At 40.1% G+C, this 13,655-nt stretch overlaps 1 protein-coding gene across 3 annotated transcripts in view; it reads left to right on the top strand.

The window, feature by feature from the left end:
• gria1a (glutamate receptor, ionotropic, AMPA 1a) overlaps positions 1–12,329 on the top strand; it is a 152,513-nt gene extending 140,184 nt beyond the window's left edge. Inside the window, exon 14 of one of the 3 annotated variants that reach the window (XM_038268207.1) lies at positions 11,135–12,329. In XM_038268207.1, the coding sequence (XP_038124135.1) occupies positions 11,135–11,299 (165 nt within the window). In that variant the 3' untranslated portion in view covers positions 11,300–12,329. Of the gene's footprint in view, positions 1–11,131 lie in introns of all 3 variants that reach the window. The other 2 variants (XM_038268205.1, XM_038268208.1) reach the window with 2 other exon arrangements.
• The last annotated feature ends 1,326 nt before the right edge of the window (positions 12,330–13,655 follow it).

Below are 13,655 nucleotides of genomic sequence, written 5' to 3'. Positions count from 1 at the left end.
CCCTATGTGTGTTGTAACTGCGACTTTTGAGACCACCTCATTGAGGAGATGATGAAAGAGTGGCTGAATGTCAGGAGACCAGGTGTTTTTTTTCCACTCATCACCATCGCTGTTAATATGTGACTCCATGCGTGCCCATCTCACAGCTGATGTGAAAAACATGGGGAAACAAATTAACGCTGTGCTCGCTGTTCAACCGCTCGACATCGGTGTGAACCGGACCCAGCAGGTGCAGCAGAAGTAGCGAGTTTACATGCAAAGTCAATGGTTGACGCGCATATAGGTGCAGTAAAAGGTCCTGCAGCGCATTTTGGTGCAGCACGTCGGGAGCGTTTAAGCATCTGACGCACCGCCAACGCGCTGCTGCTGCTCAGATGGAGAAATTGAAGTTTTGCTGCTGGACGCGCCGCATCAACCAATCAGAGAAGCTGATCTGGGAGCTGACAGCGAGACACAGCGCTCTGATGATATTAACGCAAATGAAAAGGCTGGATGAATGAGGAGATGATGAAAGGCAGGTGTATGTGAGGAGACCAGGTGCTTTTTTCCACGCATCACCATCGCTGCGTGCCCATTTCACAGCCGATGTGAAAAAAAGATGAATCAAATGAACGCTGTGCTCGCCGTTATCCCGGGGGTCTGACAAAGGAACTTCCACCGCTCGACATCGGTGTGACGCGCCCGTTCAAAGTAAGGCTGCGAGCGGCGTGGGAGCGATGGATGACAGACTGAGACCACAGTTTCATGATAAATGGAAGGCAGCGCCGGGCAGATTACGCCACCGTTTGCGGATGGATTGTAGATGGACTGTGTCTGCTGGCTCTGTTGTTCAAGCTTTCGCAAAAGCCGGCATTATTTCTGAGGAGCTGCGCTGCACGGAAAGTGACTCTGACAGCGCAGAAGGGGAAACTGGCATGTCTGATTTAGCGCAGCTGTTTTATTCAGAGGAATGCTGAGGATAACAGAGGATGATGACTTTGATGGGTTTAAGGCGAATGAAAAAGGCTGGATGGACGAGGGGATGATGAAAGCTTGGCTGAGGGAGGTGTATGTAAGGAGACCAGGTGGTTTTTTCCACGCATCTCCATCTCTGTTAATTTGTGATTCCATGCGTGCCCATCTCACAGCCGATGTGAAAAAAAAGGTCAAAGAAATGGACGCTGTGCTTGCTGTTATTCCGGGAGGTCTGACAAAGGAGCTTCAACCGCTCGACATCGGTGTGAACCGCCCGTTCAAAGTAAGGCTGCGAGCGGCGTGGGAGCGATGGATGACAGACGGAGACCACAGTTCCATGAAAAGTGGAAGGCAGCGCCGGGCAAGTTACGCCACCGTTTGCGGATGGATTGTAGATGCTTGGACTAACGTTTCTGCTGGGACTGTTGTTCGAGCTTTTGCAAAAGCCGGCATCATTTCCGAGGAGCCGCCCGGCACGGAAAGTGACTCTGACAGCGAAGAAGAAGGGGAAACCGGCATGTCGGATTTAGCGCAGCTGTTTAATTCCGAAACAGAGGATGAGGACTTTGATGGGTTTGATTAATACTTTTTAATAAATACTTGAATAAAGCACAATCATACTCAGTTTTGCTCCCGCTCTATTTTTCTACCTAAAAAACTTAATTCAACAGCCGCCTCTGGGCCGCAGCGCATCCGGACTCACCTCCGCAGGTGTTTTTTCATCTAAATAATCTAAATCTTTTTAAGTGAGAAAGTCCACCGGAAAATTTAATCATTACAGTCAGTTCATCCAGATTATTATCCTGCCTATGTTTTAAGTTAATTTATGCGTGAATAAACGAAGAAGAAGGGGGAACTGGCATGTCGGATTTAGCGCAGCTGTTTAATTCAGAAACAGAGGATGAGGACTTTGAGGGGTTTGATTAATACTTTGTAATAAATACTTGAATAAAGCACAATCATACTCAGTTTTGCTCCCGCTCTATTTTTCTACCTGAAAACTTAATTCAACAGCAGCCTCTGGGCCGCGGCGCATCCGGACTCACCTCAGCAGGTGTTTTTTCATCTAAATAATTTAAATCTTTTTAAGTGAGAAAGTCCACCTGAAAATTTAATCATTGCAGTCAGTTCATCCAGATTATTATCCTGCCTATTTTTTAAGTTAATTTATGCGTCAATAAACTGTATCAGAGGAGTAATCACAGCCCTGTGTCATCAGCGATGTGTCTCTCACGGCAGGTTCCCAGGTTTTAATAATACTTTGTAATAAATACACCTTGCAGCTTTATTTGCTGTGATCAGTGGGAATAAAGTAGTTTTAATATGTTTTTAAGTGAGAAAATCCACCTGAGAGGACATGTACCTGTATATAAAAAACGCGCCCTATAGTCCGGTGCTCCTTATGTGTGTGTTAAATACAGAAATGGCACACATAACTGAGAGTGCGCCTTTTAGTCCGGTGCGCCTTATGGTCGTGAAAATACGGTATATTTAGTGTAAAAATAGTTATTCCAGCTTTCATGTACAACATAACGTAAAAACATGGTAAGACAAAAAGTAGCATAGTGTGACTTGCATAGTATTACCATGTTATTACATGATTATTGATGTACTGTAAAAGACAGCGTTAACAAAATACTTTAGAGGGAAAAAAAACTACTAGTTATATTGATGAGACAAAAAGTCTTGTTGATTGAACTTAAAAAACAAAGAAATCAAAGATGACCTCTGACTTTTCAGCACTGCTTATTAGATTAAAGTTTCATCCCGCTGGTTTGGAGGGATGTCAACAAGACAGATTGATTTGGGCTATAAAACGTAAGCGTGCAATTTTTATTCTAACTTGTTATATTAGAAAAAAAATTGTGTTTTTGCTTATCTGACATCGAACGAAAAAAATGTTCCTTTTTTGGTGAATCTATTTGTGTTGCTTTGTCAAAAGTCATTTTTTTAGGTATCTTGGCAGGAAAATAATTTAAGAAAGTAATAAGGATGCAATAAATTGGAGCAAAGTTAACAAAATTACAGCAGCATAAAAAACTAAATAAAAGAGATATAATAAAAAATATATAATATAAATATGTGTTCGTAAAAATAGTTTGTAAAAGTATTCAGCAAATTCCTACATTCAGCATATCATACTTGCAGTTAGAATTACAGGTTTTTAATATATTATTTGTAGAATTTCGATAAATAATAAATAATTTTCATGAATTATTAGTGTCAGATATCATTTTTATCTTTTTATCTTGCTTTAATCATTTTAGCTGATATAGAGTAAATCATTAGAACCTTTGCTGGTAAAAAAAACAAACAAACTGTAACCCACACCTCCAAATTGTGCATCTAAAGCTACGTTCACACCACAGCCTAAAGTGACCCAAATCCGATTTTTTTGCCCACATGTAACCTGGATCTGATCTTTTCATAACTGTCTGAACAACACAGATCAGATTTTTTCCAATCCGACCCAGGCCACTTGGCTATTTAGTCCTAGATCCGTTACCAATTTGATCTTTTCAAATGCGACCTCCGTCACGACCAGGTCGCATTTATCCGACCTGAACGTCATTAGTAACCAACATAGCTCACTATTCTGCTTCTTGCTAAACAGAAGTGGCAAGAAAAACAAACCATGGCGGACGATGAAGCGGAGAGCAGTATTTATGTTTAACCATCTTGGAAAGATTGAGGTTTCAAGGTTTGGAAAGATTGCGAGAAGCAGATGTCAATGTTTGCTTCCATAAACACGAAGCACGCTGGCTTGTGACAACGACGTACATTTGGAAATGTTAACCCTGTAATGCCAAATGTATCATATTTGATACATACGGTTTCTGAAATGTTTTGTGTCTGACACCTTTTGCATAATTTAATGGTAAAAACTTTGCTCAAAATCCTATTGTACTAAATCAGATATACCTGATAACAGAAGACTACACAAAAAATAATCTTGACTTATCACATAGTAATAAATTATTAATATCAAAAATGTATTTCTGTTTTTTCTTTTTACATATTTTGTTAAAAGGCCAAATAAGGACTTAAAACCAAAAAAAAATAATTTTCTGTTTTGTTTTATTCTCGGATCGGGCTTTAAATGGTGAACAGCAACGCAAAAAATCGGATTTCACAGAAAAATCGGAATTGAGCATCAAGGCCTGCAGTGTGAACGAAGCCACAGAACTTGATAGAACTCATGTATTTTTCACTATTCCTTATGATAAGATAAACTTTTACGTAATATTTTCAGCATTAAAGTCTGTCTCATTCAGGTTGGATTACAAAAGAAACAATAAGATTATCTAAAAATGTTTCCACAACACTATGAAATTATTTGACACCTAGATTGTTTAGTGGTTCTATAAATTCAAAAAACTTTTCTCAGGTTTTCATTTTCTTTTTTTGCAGTTTAAGTTTTTTTTTAAAAATTCAAAAAAATCAGCCAAGGAAATTCTCCTAACAGGGTGCTTGTTAAAACCACATCACTGAACTTATTACAATAATCTTCTGGTGCACTTTGCAGCAATTTCCCTTCCAGCACAGATATAAAGGCAATTTAAATCACAGTGGTTCATCTACCTTCTTCTGTCGCTCTGAGCAGTTCTCTTCCTCGCTCCTTCTTCTTTTTGCTGACTGTCTTGCAATCGCAGGGGCCCATTGTGGTGAACATCGTTTATATGTATACCGTGAGAAGGTCCTGGTGCAACTCGCATGTCTTCCATCGCTGCTTTAGCTTAAAACAGATTAACCTGAAACTGCTGTATGTCCAGATAGAAAAAAAAAAGACTTTCTTTGTTTTTGAGACTCTTTGACTTTACAGAAATACTTGATTTATTCATCCAACTTCAAAGCCCCTTAAAGCACACTCATACACTGGAACAAATATGAATCTAAATAAGTATTTTTTTTCTTAAAATAAGTGTATTTTGTCTTGAATTGAAGAGTAAGTGAGACACTTTGCCAATGGAACAAGACAATTTACATTTAAAAAGAAGAAAAAAATAATTGCATTTTCTTATTTCAAGTGAATATTATCTAATAAATTTATTTGAAGACTAAAAGTACTAATTCCATTGGCAATTAATCTTATTTACCTCGTCAAATTAAGGGTAAATACACTTAATTTAAGAAATGTCGACTTATTTCCAGATCGTCTTTGCAGTGTATGGACTTCACACTGGGAAAACGATCTAGACATACATAAAAATTTCTTAAATTAAGTGTATTTACGCCAAATTTTTTTTGATAAATGAGATGGAATGAGTACTTTTACACCTAAAATACGATAATTAGATAACGTGCACTTGAAATAAGACAATGCAATTGTGTTTTCCAATTTTAAATTAAAATTGTCTCGTTCCATTGGCAAAATGTCTCTTACTTCCTCAATTCAAGAGAAATTCACTTATTTTAAGAAAAAAATGTCTTATCTGGATTTCTACACTGGAAAAAATCCAAATCTAAATAAGTTATTTTTTCTTAAAATAAGTGAATTTGTTCTTGGATCGAGGAGATAAGAGACATTTTGCAAATGGAACAAGGCAATTAACACTTAAAATAAGACAATGCAATTGCATTGTCTTATTTTAAGTGCATTCTATCTAAATATCGTATTTTAAGAGTAAAAATACTCATTCCATTGGCAATTAATCTTATTTACCTCGTCAAATTAAGGGTAAATACAGTTAATTTAAGAAATGTCGACTTATTTCCAGATCGTTTTTGCAGTGTATGGACTTCACACTGGGAAAACGATCTAGACTTAAGTCAAAATTTCTTAAATTAACTCTATTTAAGCCAAATTTTTTTTAGATAAATGAGATGGAATGAGTTTTTTTACACTTAAAATTCGATAATTAGATAACGTGCACTTGAAATAAGACAATGAAATTGTGTTTTCCAATTTCAAATTAAAATTGTCTCGTTCCATTGGCAAAATGTCTCTTACTTCCTCAATTCAAGAGAAATTCACTTATTTTAAGAAAAAAATGTCTTATCTGGATTTCTACACTGGAAAAAATCCAAATCTAAATAAGTAATTTTTTCTTAAAATAAGTGAATTTGTTCTTGGATCGAGAAGATAAGAGACATTTTGCAAATGGAACAAGACAATTAAAGCTACAGTGTGTAATTTTCAGCGACATCTAGCGGTCAGACTGCAGACCGCAGCAACATGAACATCTCCCCCCCACCGCTTCTCCCCCCCAACAGTACGGCGAGCGTTACGGGACAAAATGTCTTCCACGACGTCCGCATCACCTACCTTCTCAAGTGATGAGGTTTGTTTACATAGATAATTTTACAGATAGTGTTTCATTAGTCTGTGTAGGGTATAGATTTCATGTAGACTTAAGATAATAAATATACCCGTTATTTTTTCTACATCGTTGTGACGTTTTGGTGAGCTGCTTTGCATGGTGATATAAACAGACGAAGTAATTGTAGTCATTAGTTTAACAGCGAGATTGTGTTCGCTGGAAGAATATATATTCCCCGTTTACAGAGTCTAAGTCATTTTGGTGGCACGGGGGTTACAACGCGAGGGAGAGGACGAGGGCGAAGGCAGGGAGGCCGTGCAGCTAGGGCCAGGCGAGAGAGGGGAGCCAGCGGGGTGAGAGCAGAGGAGGAAAGGCTTGAAGATCTCCAAAGGAGCCGGAGAGAAGTAACCGAGGTATATATCCAGAAAATTATTTTACAGAAAATTACTGAATCATTACCTGTGAAACGTCAGGGACGTTGCTGAATAAGTATACTGGAGAGTAACAGCATCATCACGCAGCATGTTATTGTTTTAGACAGGTCTGAGCATCCTGTACTCCAAAAACTGCAGTGATATTAGACAATTGTGTGTGTAGGATTAATTACCTGTCCAAGAGAAAACTGGCAACTTGAGCGTCACTTTGAAAACCTTTTTCCTCCATCAGTGACTTCCATCGTGTAAATGCCGTGCCAATGTTGCCAATGTTTTTTGCCGTTTCTTGTCACTCTTGCGTTTATTCTCGTCGTGTTTCCGCTTCTTAGATGACGGGGGTTCGGTGTCCGCCGCTTTTCGTTGTGATACAGAGTAGGCATGATCCTCCATTCGTCTGATGTTTGGCCACACAGTGCCAAACAGTTTGCAAAGTCACTCACGCCTGCCGCCTTGTTTACCTTTCTTGTTACTGAGGCGCAGTATACCTGCTTCTTCTTCTTCTTCTTTGGTTTCAGGCAGACTAAACGCTTCTCAGGCATAATACTGCCATCTACTGTTCAGTACCGTCTCAGTTCATCTCTCTCAACTTGCCGTAGTTATTTTTGAGCGTCATGGGAGATCTTGCAATCGCTAGTTTGTTGCCTCTGCGCTTACCGTAGCGCAAAGATGTCAGCCTCCATGGCTGCGAGACCCGCTCCTATGTAATTATAAATAACGAATTCTAAGGCAACGCAAATATTATGGTTAAAAGGCTGAGCTCATAGGTGATGATAAATAACATAGTTATGTATAATATATTAAATTTCTGACTTTATATCCCTGTAATTATTACACACTGTAGCTTTAACACTTAAAATAAGACAATGCAATTGCATTGTCTTATTTCAAGTGCATTTTATCTAAATATCTTATTTTAAGAGTAAAAGTACTCATTCAATTGGCAAACCACCTCATTTACCTGCTCAAAATAAGTGTAAATACACTTAATTTAAGAAACGTTTACTTATTTCCAGTGTATTTTTTTTTCCAGTGCAGGAAAGCAGAAAAATACACGTCAGGGCTGAGAAAAAGAGGGATCTTGTGATATTTTAATCAGCCCACCAGAAAGCTCCTGATCAGTATTCTGATGCAGGTTTTGAGAAGCCTTTCAGTCCAGCAGTGCCTCTGTGAGCGTTTGCCTTGAAGGGAACGACAACACCATTCCAATTAGAGGCTGGTGTGACTCTCCAATCCCCGTGCAGCACTTACAGGTTTCACAAGATCACATTTGCTTTGCCCAATTTAATCAGATACAGAATAGGGTGCGACGACAAAGAGGCACATGTCTGCGGACGCACACACCCACACACACACACACGGTCCTCACACATCATTAGATTCAGCTTTCCAGCCTTGTGGCTTTTATTACGCTAGATTGGAGAATGAAGCTATTAAGGCAATGAGCGAAGCCCCAGCAACCCTCTTACTGCCCCCACTATGCTCTGCTCCTCCTTTTACAAATTAGTAGGACTAAGGCACAACAACCTGCTCCAGGAGTTATAACCTGGAAAGAATTGTTCAGATTCTAGTGAACAGCAATAAAAGCAGTATGAGGTCAGTCTTTTTCCCTTCACAAGCAAGAAACATAAAGACACTCTCAACTTATTGACGCAGCACTGGAAAAACGATCTAGAAAGCAGTAAAAATTTCTTAAATCGAGTGTATTTACCCTGCATTTGAGTAGGTAAATGAGGTAGTTTGCCAATGGAATTAGTATTTTTATTCTTAAAATAAGATAATTAGATAACATGCACTTGAAACAAGACAATGCAGTTGTGTTTTCTTATTTTAAATGTAAACTGTCTCGTTCTATTGGCAAAATGTCTCTTTTACCTCCTCAATACAAGAACAAATGCACTCTTTTTAAGAAAAAAATACTAATCTAGATTTCGATTTTTCTAGTGAGTAAAGACTGAACGCAACGCTTTATATTTTCATATTAACGTACCGTTTAATCTATGTGTTGCAAGCTCAATCAATGCTTTAGCTTTCTGTGTTTAGTTATTAGATGACAGGCCTGGGCCGGTGTCAGTGAAAATATCACAGTTTCAAGGTATAACTGCACTTCTAAGAAAGGTTTAAAGGAAAATGTGATGTAATGGTTTCTGTTTGCAACAGAAAAGCAACAATTAAATCTAATATGTATCGATTACGGTGTGATAAAGTTATGTATATTGTCTTTCTGATTTACAGCAAGATGTTACACACTTTCTAATTCAAAAAGATATTTCATATCTTGAATTGTATTGTTGAGACCTGCCATACACTGGGAGATATTTTCAATCGTTGTCCTCAGCTACAGCTTTAAAAGTTAAAAGCTAACGAAGTTCTTCTTCTACCGTACGGCCCGACGCTCTGATGCCACCTAACTGCTCGTGCTGTATGTCCACCACACGACTCAGCGCCGAGAGATGTCGCTGGTCGGACTCTTCAATCTGAAGAAGAAGAACTACCTTGTTTGCACAAAGTTCAAGTGCGCAAAGTTCTGCAGGGTTTATACCGGAATAAGTAACTAATTTAATGTTCTTTTAATGCTCTTAGAAATCATTTTAATGCTATCAACATGTACCCACGACTCTCATATATACACATCAAAATCCTTCGTCATCTTTACCGTTGACAGGCTGCAGCAATGTCCCGAATTCCTCGCTTTTTCTCTCCGACTCGAGCTTCTTTTCCAAACATACGGCTTACGATCAACCGGAAGCAGTTCTGCACAAATATATATATATATATATATATATATATATATATATATATATATATATATCATAATATATCTGACGAAATTCTTTTTATAAACTTTTTTTTTTATAAGGCATTTTAAATGCTAGATAATCACATTTAATGAATTATAATGCCAATTAAGGCCTTAATTTAGAAAATAATTATTTAATGATTCTTAATGATTTTTAATGACCCACAGAAACCCTTTTCTGGCAAATCGTCTTGTAGCTCTGCTTCAACAGCAGAATTTACAGTAGGAGCCAATTAAAAATGGCCCTTCCCAGTCAAACACCAGCCGAATGGAAGCTAACTTCCCTGCAACTCCCAGAAAATCCCCTCCAACTTCCCGCCACTATAGTGACCCCACTCCTCCGTCCCCTGGGCGGGCATATATTTTTACTCTGACTCCTCCTTTCACTGAATTACAGGGTTTGACCAGGAGATGGAGCTTCTCTTTAGATCTTAATGTCCACAAATCATGACAGAATATTTTAGTGCAAAGATTGATGTTTAAAAAGGAATTTTAGGGACAATCAAAGTGGGGACATTTTGAATGGATGCTACTGTACGCACCAACACCTCACCACGGCCGACTGAATTTCCAACATGTTTGATTTTCTCCTGACGTTACGATTTCTGATTGGGAGGTGGTCGTGAGATAGCCTCGTGAGACCATCCTGATCTCGCGAGCTTTCAAGATTTCACTCGCAGATCAGTCTGGAGACTCTCCGTTAAAGAACATTTGGAGCCGTTCACCAAACGAACGTCCAATCAGCGTTGGCTTTGAGGCGGGTTGAGGTGTGACGCAACGAGAAGCGTGGCAGTTCAGTCTAAAGAACATGGCGACTTCAGCCGATGAAACTAGCGTTAGCGTGGCTATCGAGCAAGTTTTATCGGAATTACAGAGTATTTCTTCACTGAAAGAATAGCAAAACACTGCTCTGGAGGCTTTTCTCAGAGGAAAGGATGTTTTTGCTCTTCTCCCGACTGGCTTGTGGTTGTGTTTTCGTTGTCGCTCTGTTACTACGTCATATGCTTCGTTGATCTGATTGGTTTATTTGGCCCGTCTATCACCAACATAGGCCAATCAGCTAACCAGTATTTTCGCCCCTTTCCAAAATTACTTCAACGGAAGGTTTCCAGATGGATATGCGGAGTAAATCCATCTGTCGGAGTCAGGTTAGTCGTGAGAGGCTAATCGCCCCTCGTTAACCCCTGTATAGGTACACGATGCAGGACACACCATGAGGCTGAAACGTATCCCCAACTGTAGATAGGAAGAATTGATTGTGGAGAGGGGAAAGCCGGATTTAATTTATCTTCTAGATAATGCTTGTATGAGAATCACACTTTGGGTATTTAATATGTCAAGTTTTAATGGGAAGAATAGATTTCTGGGCATTTTTGGTGTAGAGATTCAACTTGGCTAGAAATGTTTTGCCCTAAACAAGGCAGAGAGCGATCAGGCTGTTGCACCGTACTCAGCAAAAATGCACCCATGCAATAAGTACTCAGATTAATTATTTTATAAGCTCCAATCAGATGGAGAAAACAATGATTTGCTGAACACTTTTAGGCTTTTTTTTTAAACAATACCTTTTAAAAACCTTTGTATACCTTGATAACTGAGACCGGCCCATGCAAAGATATAATACAAGTAATTAAAGTGTCGTTAAAGTCTTAAAGGTTGAATGTAACCTGTTTGTTTCCCGGCAGCAGTCCATCAACGACGCCATGCGCTGCTCCACATTGACCAGGATGAGCAGGAACGGGAGCGGAGGAGAGAACGGACGAATCCTCACCCACGACTTCCCCAAAACCGTTCAAACGCTGCCCTGTATGAGCCACACCGCCAGCATGGGACTGGGCGCCTCCGGCATGTGATCGCCCCCCCGTTCTGCTGGGATGGACAGACTGTCAGGGTGGGGCAGAACGAGAGCGCTGAGACTCCGCTGACCTAAAGATCCCCACTGTCTGCTTCAGACCAATCTACTCTCCTGGCTGTCAATGTGCTTGACTAAAACAAACAAAAAACAACAACAACAACATAAAACAAAGACTTGAATTTACTGCCAAAATGCACTCGCCAAACCGCTCCCAAATAAACTATGAACAGACTCAACTTTTTTTTAATAAATGGATGTTTTAACATAAAAGATACAGAAAACTGAAGGGATGTGTGCTGCAATAAAAAAGCTGTTAGCGAGGCGTGATTTTGACATTTTTTACCGTGTTCATTTGTGCGAAATGAAAAAAAAAAGACTCATTCTTCAGCGTGACGGCAGAGCTCTGCCATTTCGATGGAGGCGTTGACCTTCACCTGCGTGTGCAATACTCCTGGCAGGACGTGTCTTTGCACGGATCTGACAAAGGACGATGATAACTTGTGATTGCTTTGGGGACATTCGCCCTTCCAGTTCTTTTTTTTTTTCAATCCATTTTTAAAGAACGGATGGATCTGTTCATGATAAACTATACGGTTTATGATGTAATCGAGCAGAGCCTGGTGAGAAAAGGTCTGAGCCTACTGCTGACGGAGACGGCTACAGTGAACACGCATTGCTGCTACGCCTCATTTCACACTTCATGCCTTGTCTTGGTGCCATACGTCCTTCCCCTACAAATGCACAAAGATAATCTCTATACTTGTTTGGGTGGTTAATGGTCAAAGTCGAAAATGTCCACATTAATCTAAAGATTCTTTTTTTGGCTGTGTTTAGCCATGATGGACCTTACACTGTATTCTCCTGTTGTGTAAAATCCACAGCATTTCTCATAAAGAACATCCTCCATTTTATGGGAGGCCATATTGTTCAGCCACTCCTGGGTTTAGTTTCAGTGAAATTGGCAGCATGCACTGTCGCTAACCGATCCGTACCGGTAGCACGATCCGTACCATCAGCTCATTTGCGCCTGCGCGAACAGAATAACTTCCGGGTCGCCAAAAAATAATGTAATTACGGTACTGAAAAAACTTTATTTATACCCTTAAATAATTAAAGAATACTAAACTACATCGTAAAGACAATATTGAAGACTTTTCTGGAAGAAATGGATGCTTTTTAAATTCAATCCATTGTATTGCTTGACGTCATTTTTCTGGAATAAAAATCCAAATTTTCGGGAAATGTTCCCTTAACAATGAAAAACTGCAGGTCACGAAAGGTAGCAAATGAATCCATTGTGGGATCAGTACTGATGGAGTGCATAGTTAAGTACAGAGTAAATCAAATATTTAAACAAATTTAAATATATACGCTGTGTGACGTACACTATATTGCCAAAAGTATTTGCTCACCTGCCTTGACTCACATATGAGCTTAAGGGACATCCCGTTCCTAATCCATAGGGTTCAATATGACGTCGGTCCACCCTTTGCAGCTAGAACAGCTTCAACTCTTCTGGGAAGGCTGTCCACAAGGTTTAGGAGTGTGTTTATGGGAATTTTTGACCATTCTTCCAGAAGCGCATTTGTGAGGTCGCACACTGATGTTGGACGAGAAGGCCTGGCTCTCAGTCTCCGCTCTAATTCATCCCAAAGGTGTTCTATCGGGTTGAGGTCAGGACTCTGTGCAGGCCAGTCAAGTTCATCCACACCAGACTCTGTCATCCATGTCTTTATGGACCTTGCTTTGTGCACTGGTGCACAGTCATGTTGGAAGAGGAAGGGGCCAGCTCCAAACTGTTCCCACAAAGTTGGGAGCATGGAATTGTCCAAAATGTCTTGGTATGCTGAAGCATTCAGAGTTCCTTTCACTGGAACTAAGGGGCCAAGCCCAGCTCCTGAAAAACAACCTCACACCATAATCCCCCCTCCACCAAACTTTACACTTGGCACAATGCAGTCAGACATGTACCGTTCTCCTGGCAACCGCCAAACCCAGACCCGTCCATCAGATTGCCAGATGGAGAAGCGCGATTCGTCACTCCAGAGAACGCGTCTCCACTGCTCTAGAGTCCAGTGGCGGCGTGCTTTACACCACCGCATCCGACGCTTTGCATTGCACTTGGTGATGTATGGCTTGGATGCAGCTGCTCGACCATGGAAACCCATTCCATGAAGCTCTCTGCGCACTGTTCTTGAGCTAATCTGAAGGCCACATGAAGTTTGGAGGTCTGTAGTGATTGACTCTGCAGAAAGTTGGCGACCTCTTCGCACTATGCGCGTCAGCATCCGCTGACCCCGCTCCGTCAGTTTACGTGGCCTACCACTTCGTGGCTGAGTTGCTGTCGTTCCCAA

Source organism: Cyprinodon tularosa, unplaced genomic scaffold, assembly GCF_016077235.1.
Source record: "Cyprinodon tularosa strain WSP-4 unplaced genomic scaffold, ASM1607723v1 ctg698, whole genome shotgun sequence".
Lineage (NCBI taxonomy): Eukaryota > Metazoa > Chordata > Actinopteri > Cyprinodontiformes > Cyprinodontidae > Cyprinodon > Cyprinodon tularosa.
This window is presented reverse-complemented; position numbering and strand designations above follow the sequence as displayed.